General features: G+C 34.4%; 2 protein-coding genes across 3 annotated transcripts in view; one reads left to right on the top strand and one right to left on the bottom strand.

Moving 5' to 3' along the window:
• CENPP (centromere protein P) overlaps positions 1-19,478 on the bottom strand; it is a 231,964-nt gene that overhangs the window by 151,626 nt on the left and 60,860 nt on the right. The window lies entirely within an intron of this gene.
• Positions 796-18,014, top strand: OGN (osteoglycin). The gene is given in 10 exon segments (XM_081238019.1): positions 796-934; positions 937-989; positions 2,013-2,049; positions 2,052-2,077; positions 2,079-2,261; positions 3,672-3,768; positions 9,377-9,535; positions 11,575-11,777; positions 14,024-14,119; positions 14,927-18,014. Coding segments are annotated over 10 exon segments (1,149 nt in total). The 5' UTR covers positions 796-810; the 3' UTR covers positions 15,098-18,014.

Below are 19,478 nucleotides of genomic sequence, written 5' to 3'. Positions count from 1 at the left end.
AAAAACATGAGTATTCAAGTCTTAGTTTATCCAAGCTTTAATTCGAAAAACTCTAAAGCCAATTTTGAATAGAAAACAGAACAAATTAGTATTCTTTCATTTTCTACTTTTTAATAAAGTATTTATCCATATCCATATTTATTGAATTTTTAGCTTAGAGGAAAAAGAAATGTTACCTTGACTGCTAAAAGTACCAAAGAGCGATAAAATTAAAACAAATCTTTAAAGATGTTCACAGTTATCTAAATCCCACTTCAACTTAAAAAAATCAAATTTAATATTAAAATAATTAAAGCAGCTTCCTTCATTTAGCAAACAAAAATATATTTTACTATCAAACCCCAAATTATAAATAAAATTTATTTTTAAAAAGCTAATTCTGACACTTGAGTTTTTGTTATATGTAACAAAATAAAGGGGGAGAGGGACCCCAAATGACTAAACTAAAAAATAATTTGTGCTAAAACTAATTTCTACACTGGAAACTTTTTGGCTATATACTAATTAAAGTACTAGAACAATATTTTTACTCTTCATAAAATTAAGAGCATAGATTATGCTTTAGTTTGGTGTTTTATTTCATTCAAAAAGCAGATGTTTTATCTCCTGGGAAAGCACTAAAATGAAAAGCATGATTTTTAAACTATGTCATCTTCATAAACTAATATTCACAAAACCATGAGTATTTATTACACAAGGTAAAAATAACAAAATTATGGTAATCAGTAGAAGCAATCTGAGTACAGCAGTTACAAACATTTTAAGCACAGTTCTCTAGTACAACACACTACATTTCACCCTAGAGAAAGAATGTTGGCAAAGATCTCTACCACATGGAAACTGCTTTTAAAGCTGTTGGGCCCTGAAATTCTATTCAGCAGTTTGAAATCAATCCACAGCTTTTCTCATTCACCCTCCCACATGGGGCTAATGCAAGCCATGACCATCTACTGAGGAAAACCACAAAAAACTTCAAAACAGCTACAACGGTAGGCTCTTTTTTCACATATTATTTTAAATATCGTTTGTTAAAATGTGACATCTAACAATCTTAGTAAATGTAAAGGCCATCTTTAATTTTTTTATGTTTCAGTTACTTTGAACAATTATTTTTTAACAAGCACTTAAGTATATCATTGCATACCTTTAATGTCCATGCAGGCAAGAACAAGGTGCTGCAAAAGTCACAAAACCATGTTATTCTTAATTTTCAATCATTGATTTTTGACAAACTGGTGTCGACAATGCAGCACCAGCAACTATGAGTGATTCTGTCTGAAGTTACTTATGAAAAAGTGTAAAATGTGCACCACCAGATAAAATCCAGCAGTGAGCCTAAAAGAATCTTTCCCATTTCATTCCCTCTAAATCTTTGATAAAAGTTCTATATTTTTTCTAGTCTGCAATACTATTTTTGCATTTTTCATAGTTTAAATTTTAAAAGAAATGCCATTAACTAAAAGAAATGATATCTATAAAAATTATAAAACTAAGAAAATTTAAATTATGGCTTTTCCCATGTTCTGTACCACCTAAAAAAGTGTTAATGACTACTTTTCATAATGTTAAATTTAAAATTTAAATTTTAAAACTGCTCCTGGAACTTGTTTCTGCTCATACCAATACAAATCAAGAGTTCGTATAAAGGAGCAAAGTTGAAATATGATATTTTTTAACTCACATGAGACAGGATCATGGGACTTCATTTTAACTGTTTATATTACAGGTATCCTAAGAAGACTTCAATTACAAACAAGTACCTTTGTTCAAGGCACCTAATTATTAAAAAACTGAAATTATCAACATTGCTTGGATTTTTGATAGAAAAGGAACTAAAACTATTTTCTGAAACTATTTTTCAGAATGTGGCTGATACATAAAAACTTTTAGCATCTAATTAAAGATCACTAAGGGTTAAATACTTGTTCTCTGGTCCCTAACTGCGTATAACCTGCCAAAAAGTCCTCTAAGCTTTTAAATATTGCTTCAATGGTCTGCGTTTTTATTTCCAGGGAAAAAGAGAGTATTGTCCCACAGTCAGCAGGCCACTAGCTTATTAACTTCCAGTCACTTTCATTTTTGCCAAAATGAAGACTCTGCAATCTACACTTCTCCTGTTCCTGCTTGTGCCTCTGATAAAGCCAGCACCACCATCTCAGCAGGATTCACGCATTATCTATGATTATGGAACAGATAATTTTGAAGAAAGCTTATTTAGCCGAGATTATGAGGATAAATCCCTGGATGGAAAAAGTATTAAGGTATTTTATTTCTACTCTAAATTTAATTTCTAAAATAGTCGCCCATTTAAATGTATGTTTTTGTTTTTTCTGAATGTGTCTGATAAGGTAAGAGGAAAGGAAAAGCACATTAAATGCTTCAAAATAATTCAAAATAACTGTCCTAAGATGATATTTTTAAAGTATGCATGCTTCCCAAATTAATACATAGAATCCATGATAACCAAACAGTATCTATAGCAACCAAAACATAAGATTTAAGGAAAACTAAAATTTAAAACATAAAATTTAAGGAAAAATAAAATTTAAGATGATCTCTGACCAGTTGAGATTTATATGTTAAGTAATATTACATAATGTCCTATATATGCATATTAAAATAAAATGGGAGAAATGTGTATTAGGAGAAATAAAAGTGAATCACCAGCTTAAGGTTTATTGTTTTAGGAAGTGGTTCAAGGAAATAAAGAGTACTGCTTATTTTGTATCTACAGCATTTCACAATAATTCACATATGTCAACTACACAGTATCAAAAAATGAAAACTACTTAATATTGCTTAATTTTTAATCGGTTTTAACAATTCAGACTCCATCACTTTACCAAGTAACGGTAACTGTCATTGTCTACAGGGATGACTTTCACACCACATCTTCATATTCGACTTGTATGGGGGCTAAGTAATTACTTGTGGTTTTACTGGCACACAGAAATGAACACTGGGAAAGGAAAAAGTTAATACAGCACATAAGTATCTGTTGCCTGCCTACCGTGTGTCTGTCTGTCTGTCTGTCTGTCTCTCTCTCTCCCTCTCTCTCTCTCTCACACACACACACACACAAATGGAAAATGAGCAATGCAGCCAAATATATAACAATGTTGATTGCTTCAAAAGTTCTCCACTATAAATAAGATGACAAAGATTTTAAGAGTGAACAGTTATAACTGCGTCTTCCTTTTTTTTTAGTACAGATGAGCAAATGTTAACAGTACAATTTCTTTCAATGGAGTTGGTTAATATGCTAGTATTATTATTATCACATATATATAATATAGGTATATATAGTTATAGCTTAGGGGAAAAAAAGGCCCACTATAACAACAAGTTGTTGGCTCACATGGCTGATTTGAATCTATCAATCAGTTTAAAGAATACTTTCAAAAATCTCCTGATCCCTAAAAAGTAGTAAATAAAAAGTTCTCTGTTTCTTCTCTTTACATTGCTTTAGGAGTCTCTCTATCTTAATATAAATGCAGGCACCAAGATATTGTGAAGTGGAGTAGAATTCAATGACATTTAATAGACAAATGGAAAGGGGAGAGGCTGTTCAACCAGAACACTTACGGGAGAATGTTGTCTGTAATCCCTCAGTTTTACAGTCCAAATTGGTCTTTGTCACACCTGATAATAAATGATTATTTTTTCAATAGGAAAAAGAAACTATGATAATAATACCCGATGAGAAAGGTTTTCAATTACAAAAAGATGAGAGTATAAAACCATTACCCCCCAAGAAAGAAAATGATGGTAAGTATGAATACTCTATCATCAAATTTTTTTAAAGGAGCTTTAAAAAATAGCTTATAATGGAACTTTATTCCTTATAGTAATCAAAAATTGCATCAGGATATAGTAGATCCAAACAGTGGAATTTTATCTCTAATGATAAAGTCAAACAGGTATACTGTGAATTTTCATCATTTGCCATCCCACATTATGAGTGAGAAATGTGGAATAGGAACATTCAAGAACAAAGTTTAGTCTAAGTTTAGCCTCTACAAAGTGTGTGCTTCTGTCTATATAAAATCAGTTCAAGAAATACTTGTTAAACACCAATTATTTTCAAATATTATGTAGCCTGAGGATAAAGTAAATAAAATATAATTCTTGCCTTTAAGAAACTCAAGGAAGAGAGATATAGTTATATACATAAATAATTATAGTGTACATATCAATTAAAACAATAGAAAACTTATAAAATAACAAATTACAAAGTCCTACTTATTAGTTTCTATTTGGTTTATCCTTGCTCTATCACAGAACATTACTTCACATGACAATATGAAAAAAAAATCACACACTAATCTCTATATTACTACAAAAAAATTAAAATGGGCAAAACCAGAAAATATATCTTAAGAAATCTGAGAAGTATCATAGTGAAAGTAGACTTGAAGAAATGGAAAGACATTCTTTGCTCTTGAATAGGATGATTTAATATCACAAAGATGTCAGTTCTCCCTAAATTTACAACAATGAACTTCTTTAAAGAGCTGGTAAGGCTGATCCTCAAGTTCAGAAGGAAAATCAAACCTGCATGAGATCACCTATCAGAACATGCTTTAAAGCCTGCATACTTAAAATAAGTGTAATACTGGTGCATGAATGAAAGTCCACAGACAAAAAGAAATACATGTAGAAATTTAGTAAATAATAAAGGTAACATCTTTAATCACTGAAGCAAAGATGATATTTTAAAAAACTGGGGCTGGGACAACTAAGTAGTCAACTGACAAGGGATACAATTAGATCCCTATCTTACACAGAAAAACTCCAAATAAATTGGGGTCTAAATGCAAAAAGTGAAAACATACAAATAGTAGAAGATAACCTGGGTGTGGGGTATCTCAAAATCCAGAGACGATAATAGAAAAGATCAATAAATTTGACTCCATAAATGAAACTTGTGCATGTCAAAAACCATCATAAACGAAGCCAAAGGCAACTGAAAACTGAGAAAAATATTTGTAATATATATCACTGATAAAGAGTTAATATCTCTAATTTCTAAAGAACAAGCAAAAATCCAGGAAAAAGAAACTGATCAAAAATCCACTGGAAAAATGGACAAAAGATATGAACAGACAATTCACAAAATGATATAAAAATGGCCCTTAAACACATAAAAGGTGTTCAATCTCACATGTAAGTTTAAATTATGCTGAGATAAAATTTTTTAACCTATCTGACAAATATATTAATATATTCCATTGGCAAAACAGTAGGGTATCAGACACTGACATACGTTGCTGGTGGTAATACAAACTGGTAGAAAGGACAGGAATTTGGTAATATCTAATGAAACCTAATACGCATTTACTCTGTGACACAGCAATTGACTTCTAGGAATTCACCCTAAAGATATACCTCCAAAAGTAAGAAAACACATATGTAAAATCTCTGAAGCATTGCTTGCATATGCAAAATAGTGGAAACAATCTAGTTATCCATACATTGAAGAGTGGTTGAATAAAGTATGGTACATCCACCCAGGGGAATACTATGCAGTTGTAAAAGTGAATGAGGATGATCTCTATAACTAATATGGAGTGATTTTCAGAAGAGATTATGTGAAAAAAAAAATGCAATAGAGTATCTACAGTATGCTGTCTTTCACCTAAGAATGAAGGGGGGCTTCCCTGGTGGCGCAGTGGTTAATAGTCCGCCTGCCAATGCAGGGGACACAGGTTCGTGCCCCGGTCCGGGAAGATCCCACATGCCGCAGAGCGGCTGGGCCCGTGAGCCATGGCTGCTGGGCCTGCGCGTCCGGAGCCTGTGCTCTGCAACGGGAGAGGCCACAACAGTGAGAGGCCCATGTACCGCAAAAAAAAAAAAAAAAGAATGAAGGGGATGTAAGAGAATATACATACATCAGCCCACTTTGTGAAAAGAAATTCAAGAAGAGTAATTAAAAAACTGAGACTAGTTACCTATGGGTTACAGATGGGACTAGGGGTAGAAAGGAGGGGGAGATGGTAACTAGGGGTACTGGGGGAAGGTGCTAGAACTTCTTGGAGTATACACTTGTTGTGTAGATTTGATTTTAGAATAACGTTATATTCACATAAGCAAACAAACAAATATATTTATAAATAAAACCAACTAGGATAAGATAAAAAGAAGCCAAACTGGCAAACAAAAAGAAAAATAGAAACTTAATTACATTTCAAATCAATAACATAACACACTACAAGGGGAAAAATCTAATCGAAGTAACCCTTAAACACAGTATTTTGACTGTATACTTTCAGGCTAAAGACAAAATAAAATAGGCAAATACTAAATTCTAGTGGGTAGGTTTGTCTTCCATAGTATTATAGATTAGCAATAATGAGACTACTTAATGTGTGTTCTGGGACTGAGTAAAGTAAATGCACAGTGGATCACAAGAGCCAGGTTTCTCATTGTCAGCGAAGGGTGTTACAAATATGGTAAGGGGGAAGGCTAAAATGAACACTGTTGAGATGGAGTGGAATGAAAGATATCAGGATCAACTCCTGGTTTGTACACAGAGATACAGAAATAGATATATACATGTTTGCCTCCCTGTATGAGTGTGTATGTGAAAATATGCATATGATGTGTTTATGTTTTCGTATGAGCATATGGCATGTATTATATACATGTATATATGTATGTCTGCATGTGTGTACTTGTGTATTATTATGTCCACGTCCATATACATATACTTGTGTGTATGTATGTGTATTATATATGAAAAGAGCGCCAAATAAAAAAACATATATTTCCCAGGCCTCTTTGCTGAAAAAGCCCAGAAGCAATGAGATCCCAGTAGCAATGAGCACATCCACACCCAAATGTTGGTTTCTAAATACCATTCTCCACTAAAAGGGCCAGTACTCCTTGAAATAATAGCTGATTTCAGGCCTGGGGCAAGGAAAGGGCAAGATTGGTCTGGGACATCTTAGCATGCCAGAAAATAAGTAAGTTCTCAAAGAACAGTGGGGACATTTAATTTTTAAAATTAATCAAAATATAAAAAATACATAGGTATAAATGTGTAAAAGATGTACAAGACCTGCTCATTGAAATCCAGACAATATAAAGGGATCAACTGTTATTCATTAAAATTAAAAATGTTTGCTCTTCTTTTTTTTTTTTCTGGCCCCACCATGCGGGATGTGGAATCTTAAGTTCCGCAACCAGGGATGGAACATGCACCCCCTCCAGTGGAAGCGTGGAATCTTAACCACTGGACTTCTGGGGAAGGCCCCAAATGTTTGCTCTTCAAAAGACATTGATAAGGAAATAAAAAAACAAGCCACAGACTGGAGGAAAATATTTGCAAAACATAAATCTGACAAATGATTTATATCTACAGAATATACTTTTATAATTCAAAAATAATAATACAAAAACCTATTTAAAAAAACAGGCAAAAGATATGAATAGACACTTCACCACAAAAAAATATGTGGATGGCAAATAAGTATATAAAAAGATGCTTAGCACATTAGTCATTAGGAAAATGTAAATTAAAACACGCGATACCACAACAAACCTTACTTGAAAGGCTAAAATAAAAAAGTCCAACCATACATACCAAATGTTGACAAGAATGTGGAGCAACTGGAACTTTCACACACTGGTAATGAGAATGTAAAATGGCACAACCACCTTGGAAAACAGTTTAGGACATTCTTCAAAAGGTAAAATACATACGTATAATAAGACCCAGCCATTCTACTCTTAGGTATTCATCCAAGAAAAATGAAAGCATTAAGTCCATACATAAAGGTTCATGGCAGCTTTCTTTGAAACAGCAAAAAACTGGAAACAACACAAGTGTCCGTAAGAGATGACAGTATAAATTGTGTCTATTGAGACAATGGAATAAATTGGAATGAACTCAGTAATAAATAAGAATGAATTACTGATACATACAAAATTACTTTGAGAAACAATGATGCAGAGTGAAAGAAGCCAGACAAAAGAGTGTATACTGCATGATTCTTTTGATATAAAAGTTTCAAAAATGCAAGCTAACATATAATGACAGAAAGGAGATTAGTGGTTGCTGGGAGGGAGAAATTACCAAAGGGCACGAGGAAACTTTGGAGTGATGGATATGTTAATTATCTTGATTGTGGTGGTGGTTTCATGGGCATATACACATGTCCAAACTTATAAATTATACAAATTAAATATGTGCAACTTACTGTATATCATGGAACCATAAAAAGGCTGTGGGAGGATAAACAGAGCTTAAGAGTTCTCACTGACTAATCTGTGACAATGTGATTATCAAAATAAATAAGACAGTAACGTATTAACGTATTATGGGATACACTACCCATGGGATGAGGAATTCATAAGTTCATACTGACAGAAATAAACAAGTAAGAAGGGAATGTTCCACCTTATATCAGAATGCCAACTAACAAATGTAGAAGAAATGATGGAATTAGCAAATAATTGGCAATTATCCTAGTGATAAATGATTCAAGTAAGAATCTTCAACAGATGATAAAACTAGAGGGTGAAAGTTTGATGACAAACCTGATGTTTAGAATCTCAAAGTACTCCTCTAGAAGGTACAAATTACAAAGTGAAAAACACTAATTTTACAGAGTGAGAACCATGGCAGATACTAACTGAACCAAGTGACCAAAGACAGCATCATAAGGAATGAGACAGATACATAACACTAAGGATGTAACATTATTTCCATGGTATTCCTGCCAAAAAATGAGGAACCTCATATAAACCCTAATTGAAAGATATTCTGCAAAATAAATGCCCTGAAAATAAAAGTTTCAAAAAATTCAAAAAATTCCAAAACAGTAAAAGGTATGAAAAACAAAGACTAAGGAACTGTTGCAGGTTGAAGGAGATGAAAGATGCATGACAAGTAAATGCAATGAATGACGTAGGGTACAATAGGGATTCTAACAGTACCCATGATGACTCCAATTTTTAAGTTAATAGTTTGCTTATTTAACTAAGTGGTTCCTAAACTCATTAGAAATGTGTTTGCACCACTCCAAGTGATAAATCAAGCTTATATTTACCTTAAGTCCTGCTTTATGATTTTTGATACTCCAATGAAGAAATGTAAATGTCAATCAATTCAGCAATTAAATGATCACTGCTAAAACAGATAGGAGAATAAAAGAGATTGTGGATTACAGAATTTAAAATAGAATTCTGGTGAGTTATCAGATACAATATAGATTACTAGCTATCATGGCCATAACGTCTTTCCTGTTATCACACATAATTCTGTAAAGGATCTTTTCAAATTGGTAATAACATTCATGATAGCAAGGATTTTAACACTAGAGGTCAAATATTTTTAAACTACTGATTTTTATGATTTTGTTTCCCAATTTAGAAATGCCCACGTGCCTGCTATGTGTTTGTTTAAGTGGCTCTGTATACTGTGAAGAAGTTGACATTGATGCTGTACCACCCTTGCCAAAGGAATCAGCCTATCTTTATGCACGATTCAACAAAATTAAAAAGTTGACTGCCAAAGATTTTGCAGACATACGTAAGTTAATTTTAAATAAGATATTAGTGTTAACTCGTGTTAGTATTTAACTCATATAAACACAAGTTTCTAGGTACCTGTGGCCTACCACATGTACCGTAGTGACTGTTGAGGTATTTTAAGTATCCACCACACTTCACAAAAATCCACCAGTTTACTGGTGAATCTCCTTTCCATTCAGATGTTCCCTGTCATCTTTCTTTACTGGTGACTTCGGAGTCTATGTTAGTGGCCCATCTAACATATGGGCAACTATATCTTCTCAACCCCAATATTTCAAGATCCATTTGCCTCAGTCAGTCAGCAATACAAATATAATCAGGATATTTCTCCAATGACAATGTTTTATTTTCTACCTTCACTATAAAAACATAGAAACTGCTTTTTCTTACTTTAACTCATGGTTCTTAAATCTGGCTGCATATTAAAGTATTTTGATACCAGGTCCTAGTCCCCAGAGATTCTAATTTAGGTCTCTAAATTTAGAGGCCCAGGTGTTGTCATTACCACCAAACTCTTACCACCACAACCAAACTCTTCAGATGACTCTAATACGGAACTAATGCTGAGAGCAGTGCCATTTAACTCCTTCCCAGGTCATTAAAAATCCTGGACTTCTGGTGTCCAATCAAAGCTTACAACAGCTGCCAGGAGGGTGTTGCCATGAGCACACCAAAATCCCCTACTTCTGCAGTATGAAGTCCAAGTCTGGATCACTAATCCCTCATAAATTTTCTAGATTCCAATGCTGTCAAGGGCTTCTGAAGAAAGTCACATCAAGAAATGCACACTGGCCCTGCTACACATTTACAAGATTAGCCATAACTGGATTCATGCTGTCACCAGTAGCTCCCAACTGACTGAATACAGTTGTTCCTCTTTTGTGGATTCCATGTTTTCAAACTCGCCTACTTGATAAAATTTATTTGTAACCCAAAACATCAATACTTCTGGCACTTTCATGGTCATTTGTAGACATGTGCACAGTGGTAAAAAACATGAGCCATCCAGGATAGGCTGAATGAGATGCTTGGCCTTTTGTTTCAGCTTTTATACTGTAAACAAGTATCCTGTTTACAGTCTACTTAGTGCCACATTTTTGTGCTTTTTGCTGTTTAAAATGCTCCCTAAGTATAGTGCTAAAATGTTGTCTAGTGTTCCTAACTGCAAGAAGGCTGTGATGTGCCTTACAGAGAAAACACATGTTAGGTAATCTTTATTTAAGTGTGAGTTACAGTGCTGATTGGCTGTGAGTTCAATGTTAATGTATCAATAATATATACTAAGTAAGATAGATGCCTTTAAAAAGAAACACGCATAAAATTTTCTACTGACTGATTGATGAAAATGTGTGATGAGAGGCCCTAACCCTGTATATTCCCTATGAGCAATGGTTCCATATTCACTAATTCAGCTTTTACATTGACTTTATAGACATGACCACCTTGAATAGTGAGAAGGGACCCTACTTTCTAATCATCCCAGATGGACAAAAGTGATGCACACATAAATACACACATTGAATTTCTCTATCTCTCAGTATGCACCACGGTAACAAATTAGGGAGCGCTTTTGCCTTTATTGTTGTCAAGCAATAAGGCATGGAGAGATTAAGATAAGATATCCACAGTCACAATACAACAGCCTGGCAAAAAATCCAAAAATATTTACATGATTTTATTCAATCAGTAATGCTTACTTTCCATAATTTGCAACAAAGAGTTTCTTCCAAACTACTTGAGCATACTGAGAATTCAAACAAAAAAGGATGGAAGGACTCTATTAACTTTAAGTTCCCTTCCAAACCTGAGATTTAGAACTTCAGTGAGAAAGACCAGCAGTGTCAAGCACAGAGTAGATGCTCAGTGTTCAACAAAACTTACTGAGCTACTAATTGTAGACATTCTGCTAGGCACTAAAAATAAAAGACGTTTGAATGACCTGATAAACAAATGCTTTTCCTCAGTCCAGACAATTAAGAATTTAACTTCATATATTTTTTTAAATTTTTCTTATTTTTTGTATATTTTTCCTTCAAGCTAACTTAAGGCGACTTGATTTTACGGGAAATTTGATTGAAGATATAGAAGATGGTACTTTTTCAAAACTTTCACTGTTAGAAGAACTTACACTAGCTGAAAATCAACTACTGAAACTTCCAGTTCTCCCTCCCAAGCTTACTTTATTTAATGCAAAATACAACAAAATCAAGAGTAGAGGAATCAAAGCAAATACTTTCAAAGTAAGTATTTTATAGTATGACTGAGCACAATATAAAAATATCGGTTATACAGCCAATAATAACATGATAAAAGAAAAGGAAACTATGGTCTAGAATTTTGTTTTAAAACTATTTTAATGTAATAAATGAAGATATTATTTACATGATAAATAGTGATACTACTAGGCTTATTCAGTCTAGCTTATGCCTGTACCTCACTTAAAATACCTTTATCTTGTTTCATGGGACTACCTGGTGTCACATCTTTTTCCCTTGTTCACACAGCAATATTTATTTATACAGACAAGGTTCGCACCCTCATGGCACCAACAGTCTGCAAAACCTCAAAATGGGAGTGTTCCTGTGTTTCTTTTTTCCTTATAATATTAGTAATTTACAAACACCAGAAAAAATCATGTTCTAAAGTAAACACCGAATTTTATTTTTAATACTTAAAAGTATTAGACCATAGACTTCTGTAGGTAGACATTCTTTTGAATTCCATGATGGAACCTAATACAAAATTCTGTATGTAGTAAAAATTACATATATTTCTTAATTTAGTAATTCAAGAAAATAAATGCACATGAAAAGGGCAAGGTGATTTACTCTGATTTAGATAGCCAGGTTGTCTCAAAATGCAGAGTCTACAGGGAAGTAACCTCAGCCCAGGACTTCAATAGCTCTTATGTACTCATTCCCAGTCCTGGAAGAAACCCCAGATAAAAGGATGAGACAATCACGCTACTGTTGGCAACAGAAGACCTCATTCAAAAGGAAGGTTTGTAGCTCCTTATGACAACTCCTAGCAGTTCCTCAGAAGTTAAGGGACTCTTAGGGGACTTTTAAAAACTGGACTCACTTTAAAAACAAAAAAATGCTTGTAATTTGAAGATATGCAATTTGAGCAGGTAAACCTTTGAATAACTGGCATGTTAAAGACCTACAGGAGTAGGGACTTCCCTGGTGGCGCAGTGGTTAAGAATTCATCTGCCAATGCAGGGGACACGGGTTTGAGCCCTGGTCCGGGAAGATCCCACATGCTGTGGAGCAACTAAGCCCATGAGCCACAACTACTGAGCCTGCATTCTAGAGCCAGTGAGCCACAACTGCTGAAGCCCGTACTCTAGAAGAAAAGCCACCACAATGAGAAGCCCGCGCACTGCAACGAAGAGTAGCCCCTGCTTGCTGCAACTAGAAGACCACGCGCAGCAACAAAGACCCAATGCAGCCAAAAATAAATAAATAAATAAATTTATAAAACAAAACAAAACAAACAAAAAAGACCTACAGGAGCTAATCAACATTTCACAAAAGGAATGTTTGAATATTTTGGATTTTACACGTGGATTACAGAAGGGATTCATGACAAGTTGGCATGAAAATGATAAACTCAGCTATTTTCTAGTTTTGCTTAATGCCCTAGGCTGCCAAAGCCACTGGTAAAATCAGGTTACTCTAAACCATGTTAAAGAGGCCCACTGGGGAAGACAGGAGCTTGGTGCCCATATGGTGAATTGTAGGATGCTTAAGAAAGGATTAAAATAACAGCAAATTAATTCTAAAAAAAAATACCAAATTCTGTCACAGGATGCATATCAAAGGTAAGGTAAAAGATTATTGTCAGGGGAAACTACATCCTGAAATCATATTATAAAATTATACACAATAATGGATTACTGATCATGAAGAGTAATCCAATGTAGAGTCCTTGGGGAGTAAAAAAGTCATACTTAGCTATGTATTTAATAAACTGCTTTGGGAGACATCTTACTAACAAGCATACACATCTCTTAGGAATATTCATTTTACTACAAATTGGTGGAGCTGAAATGGAAAGTTCTGAAGGTTCAAGAGAGGTTATGGCAGTACCAGGATGCAAATATAATCCTGCATAAGAATTAACCTTATTACCTGCTCCCAAGAGAAATTTAAAGGGCCCCAGAAATTGGCATGCGGGCTGAGGCTGAATATGATGGTATTCAGAAGTGAGATGAGTGGACAGAAATGTGGGGATGCATCAGGGCTCTACTGCCCTTCGTAAAGGACCAAACATACTACTTGTAAAACCAAAAACACCAAACAACAACAAAACAAACAAAGAAATTTCACCAAACCTAAAACTTCCATACCAATGATTAGTAGTATTGATATGTGTCTATACTATATCTATGTATTTATACATATATGTGTGTATATAGCTTGAATCATGTGAAAAAATGCAATGAGCTCAATAACACTTAAGCAAAAGCACCTTTTCCTTACAGAAATTGAGTAAGCTCTCCTTCCTCTACTTGGACCACAATGCCCTGGAATCTGTGCCTCTTAATTTACCAGAAAGTCTGCGTGTAATTCATCTTCAGGTATGATTGCTCCTTTCACATTATCTGACTTTAATTCAAATTATTATGGGTCAATCTTATGATTCATTAGGAAGCTCACTTATTTACACGTAAATTTTGCCCATCAAAAGTATTAATATTTAGCCAAATGCTCTCTCCTGCCCAGAAGCCCTGGTTCTATCCAGAGCACAACCAAAGGACCAGTAACACTAGGTTGGAGGTCTGCTTTTATAGTAGGATTTGTCTCCAGGTGTGCACTTGGCATCTCCTAGTTAATCTGACATGTGGATTTGAAGTTAGGGGACACTAAGACCTGTGGTTTATGTTTCCTTCTCCAAATAGCAGTAAACACTTGTTTTTGGAGACTTCCCAGCTGACTTTATCGTCCAACGTCAACTTAGGGTAATAGAAAAGTGAAAAGGGAATAAGAATAAACTAAAAGTGGTCTTTTACCATCACAAGAATTCCCATTTTTTCTTTTTATTTCTTTAAAGTATATTTAAGGAAACAGTACCCATTTTGAGTTGACACTCTAGAATAGGATACTTTATCCAGTTATTATAATCTTATTTATACTCAGAAATTTGTTATATGGGTTTTGCTCTTAGAAATAGCCAGTAGTCTGTTCTTCCAAAGTAATACTGTAGACTTTAAAAAGGGAGGCTCCGATTGCTCAGCAAGGGTTTTTATTACCATGAAGATATATACACAGTATGTACAATATTTTAAAAATCACTTTTTAGATAAAATATTCTGTGAGATCTCATTACACAACATACAAAAGGATGATTTCGGGTTTCTAAACAATTTTTCCCTTTTATTTTCTAGTTTAACAACATAACTTCAATTACAGATGATACCTTCTGCAAGGCTAATGACACCAGTTATATTCGGGACCGCATTGAAGAGATACGCTTGGAGGGCAATCCCATCATCCTGGGAAAACATCCCAACAGTTTCATCTGCTTAAAAAGATTGCCTGTAGGGTCATACATTTAACCACTATCAATGCAGCACATAAGCTAAAGTACACACATACTTATAATCTGTCTCAACAATGTCTAAAGGAGCTTAAGTATTTAATATTAATTTTGTATCCCACTATGAAGGAACTTATGTTTTAAGCAAGGATGTTCAAAAAACCTTACATATAACAACGAACAAAAAGTAAGAGTGAATCTCTAAGTTCAAAACAAAGTAATGTGAAAATATTTGAACAGCATTACAAAATCCCTGCAGTTTATACTAGAGTACCATTTAAAAGGTATGTTTTTATATAAATACCCAAATTTAAGACGTATTACGAAGTGAAAGGATAAGTCCAAGAAACTTTCAACTGCTTGTCTTTCCTGGCTTCTACCGGATCCCTAAAGCAAGCATTTAAGGCATATGTTCCAAACACTTTGAAAAGCTAAATATTTCCAGGGACCTCTCACTTTTCTTTTATCATTCATACATTATTCATTATGAAGTAGGAACTCTGTTTTCTTTCTATTAAGGCAGCTATTATATTTTTACTTAGCCTCAGAAATAGGAATATAGTCTCATACCTAGGCAAAACTTTCCAAATAAAGCATAATTTTACTCTATGATAAAGAGCTAATACAGTAATGCTCAGTTATTCTGCTTTGTGATCACACAATTAAAGGCTTTAGTAAAATAGTACAAAATTTTCTTTAATCTAAATATTAACATTCTAAGTCCACCATAAAATATTTTAGGAAGCCAAGCACATCAAAATCAGTATGCTTATAAGAAAAACCTGAAAGTCCATCCTGTTTCTCAGAACAGCCATAAAATTCTCCACTGTAAAGGCTTTCAATTATGATATATACTGCAAAATATTTTCTTTTTATACTATAGGAATGATAATCTCATCAATAAATCTATCCAAATGTAAGACATGAAAACAAAGTGAATTCTGTGGTGTTACTACTACACACCACCTTCCCACCCACCCATACACATCCATGTTCTTGAGAACAGACCACACATTCACAAGAAAGCATCTCAGCCACATTTTCTAGAGACCCATGATTAACTGGTATGTTTAAAGATGAGAATTCATCTTCAATCTAATAGTGATGATAAAGTTCCTAAAATTACTTTCCTCTTACGCAAACCCCACTCAGAAGTCTTAGTTTCCACACTGCTTTGGGGTTGCATATAAAATGATCAGTGCTTTAGAAACAAGAGCCTGAACTGTGTATATAAAAATTGCCGACATTGTTTCCAACATAAATTATGCATTAGAATCAAGTTGGTCTCTGTATACTTTCCCAGAACAAACACTATTGGTGGTTTTTCATTTGCTTCTGTTTTTTCCATATGTAGAATGACCTCCTGTTTTTCAATTTTCCCATTTGTCAAGGTTGACCCCAAGATGAAATTTTTTCACTAAAACAGCTGTGATCTCTTAATGCCACAACGATTACTGCTACAACACTAACGCGTTCACTGATTTTATTGTGGTAACTGGCAACAATAACTATTATACGGCTTTCTCATTTTGTGTGCGAGCCTCATTTCTCTGTGACTGAAAGTTCACTGAGCACACTGAACACATCCAATATTCCCTTTATACATTCAAAGTGCTAGTATAATAGTGAGCACATCTAAATTGAGTATATAGTAAATAGTGCAAAATAAAATCCATTTAAACAGAAGGGCTCTGTTTTATTTGGAAAAATAGAATATTTAAACTATCACAATCTTGAATAAATCAATAGAAATAAATTATAACTTTATCTGGAAAAACAAACTTAATAAAGGATTGCTGAGTGGTGGAACCAACACTGGGGAAACGGGTCAGTAGAGACTTCCTTCCCATTTTCAGATGTCAGAATAATAATGTATTCCTATGTTCTTTATATTACTAAACTTAAAGGGGAAAAGCACCATAAAATTACTCTCAAATTTTAGAGAATTTAAAAGCCAGTGGTTTATATAAAATAGCAATTAGGAAAGAGCACTGGTTTAAAAGTCTGAATTATGGAATTATCTTAAAAAATAGTTTTGAGACTTCTAGATAAGAAGATATGAACCTAGGTACCCGACAACCTTACATACACCTTTAAGTCACAAATAAAATAATGAAGTAAAATATATGCCGATCCCCATTATCTTAAATAGATATTGCTTCATTCTTGACACTGATAATGAAACAGAGGATCAAAATTAAAAATATTTTACCCTTACAAACATTCCTGAAAGGAACTAAAGAAGATATGCATAAATGGGAAGACATCTTGTGTTCATGAATGGAAGACTGAATAGTTAATATGTCAGCACTACCCAAAACAACTTCAAAATGATAGGAACAGAGTAAAGGGACAAAGCAGGTGATTAAACAGTTAATCCCACTAGGGGATTGTAAGGAAAAGTATGGGAGACCCCTGTAAGTTAATGATCGCTCAAGAAAGCAGGTTTGCTTAACCACAAAACCAAGCATGCCTGCTTAGCAACAAAACCATGCAACAGAAACATAAGACATGCCCCCAAACAATAAACAATGGTGGTATGAGACCCACATCCTGCCCAGTGAGCTCAGTAAGTTAATGACCCCTAGGACATGCTCTCTGCACACATAAAAAACAATAATTTATGGAAAGGTGACATTTCAAGGTGAAAGACCCTCATTGTATGGAGACCTGAAATAATGTTTCCATAGTGCCATGACAGTCCTGGCTTGACCACATAGGGACAAGAAAACTCCCCTGTCCAACCTGGAGGAGGAGTTGATGGAAGCGTGACATCTACTCAAGAATGAGGAAGAAGGTGGTCTTTTCCTCCTCCCCACTTTTCCTGTGATTATAAAACTGTAGCCAACTAAGTTCTCAGGGCGCATCACCCCCTACCCCACCTGCTTTTAAGCCTCACAAGCATCCTATTCTAATAAATCACTTCTTATCTATCACTTTGTCTCTTGCTGAATTCTTTCCACGATGAGATATAAAGGACTGGAGCTCCTTGGAACCCTCCGAAACACCACCTAGTGGTTTCAAAAGCAATCCCTATCAAACTCCCAACGACATTTTTTGAAGAACTGGAAAAACCCACCAAAATTCATATGGAATCTCAAGGGACTCCAAACACCAAAAAGAAATTTGAAAGGAAGAACAAAATTGGAGGATTCACACTTCCTCTTTTCAAAACGTAACTACAAAGCTACAGTAAACAAAAGTGTGATACTGGCATAAGGACAGACGTACAGACCAATGGAATAGAATAATGAATCCAGAAACAAACCTTTGCATATATAGTCAAATGATTTTTGACAAAGGTGTCAAGACCACTCAATGAGGAAAGGACAGTCTCTTCAGCAAGCAATGCTAGGAAAACTGGATATCCACATGTATAAGAATGAAGATGAACTGCTGGCTTAAAGAATATATAAAAATTAACTCAAACTGGATTAAACACCTAAACTTAAGAGCTAAACTATAAAACTCTCAGGAAAAAATAAAGAGAAAATTCTTTATGATGTTGAATTTGGCAATGATTTCCTGGATATGACACCAAAAGCACAGGCTACAAAAGAAAAGAAAATAAATTGGACTTCATCAAAATTAAAAATTTCTATGCATCAAAGGACACTATTGAGAGAATGAAGGAATGGCAAATCAGTGTTTAATGGGACAGATTTTTACTGGTGATGGTTGCACAACAATGTGATGTTTCTTTCCATTCTAGTAACCTTGTCACCAGCAAAGGACCTGCTCAAAGAAGCACTTTATCCTCTACAGGAAAAACACACCAATTATACTTTTACACTTGCCTTAAAAGCACCTAGAGGAAAATCAGTTTGAAAATGGGACTAGTGCTCACATTTCCCACAACCCATTCTAATGTATAAGGAAATGGCCGTATTAGGTGATTCATTACCATAACTGCCAGCAGACTCCTCAATCATTATTGTACTTTACCAATTCTGAAGAAGAGCTATTTAATTTTTCTGGTGCAAGAGCACCTGCAAGTAAACAACATAATCCTGAGCACTCCTCAAGGGACCACAGTACAGGTACAGTACAGGTACTGACACGTTTCATTCTAAAGAAAATCTTATGCTTGACAGATATTACTAGCTCAACCAAATAAAATGCAAATAATGATGACGATGATAAAAAAAAAGAATCCAAAATAAATGAGAATTAGTACCAGTCATAAAAACAATAGTCAGGACTCAGGAGTTTGAGGGAACCTGAACCTTGAGATATTATTTATGTTAACTCTTTCAGAACTGGTTTCTGTGTGCATCACTGCTGTCAATAATTTGATATTATCTAACTAAGTAGGACCTGGGGGATTACAATGCAGCCAACTATAGTTCTAGTTATGACAGAAAACAAACAAAGGGAATTAAAAAAAAAGTCTCTGAATG

Source organism: Mesoplodon bidens (assembly GCF_964165515.1).
Source record: "Mesoplodon bidens genome assembly, chromosome: 6".
NCBI lineage: Eukaryota > Metazoa > Chordata > Mammalia > Artiodactyla > Ziphiidae > Mesoplodon > Mesoplodon bidens.
The sequence above is the reverse complement of the archived record's forward strand: the minus strand, read 5'-3'. Positions and strand labels throughout refer to the sequence as shown.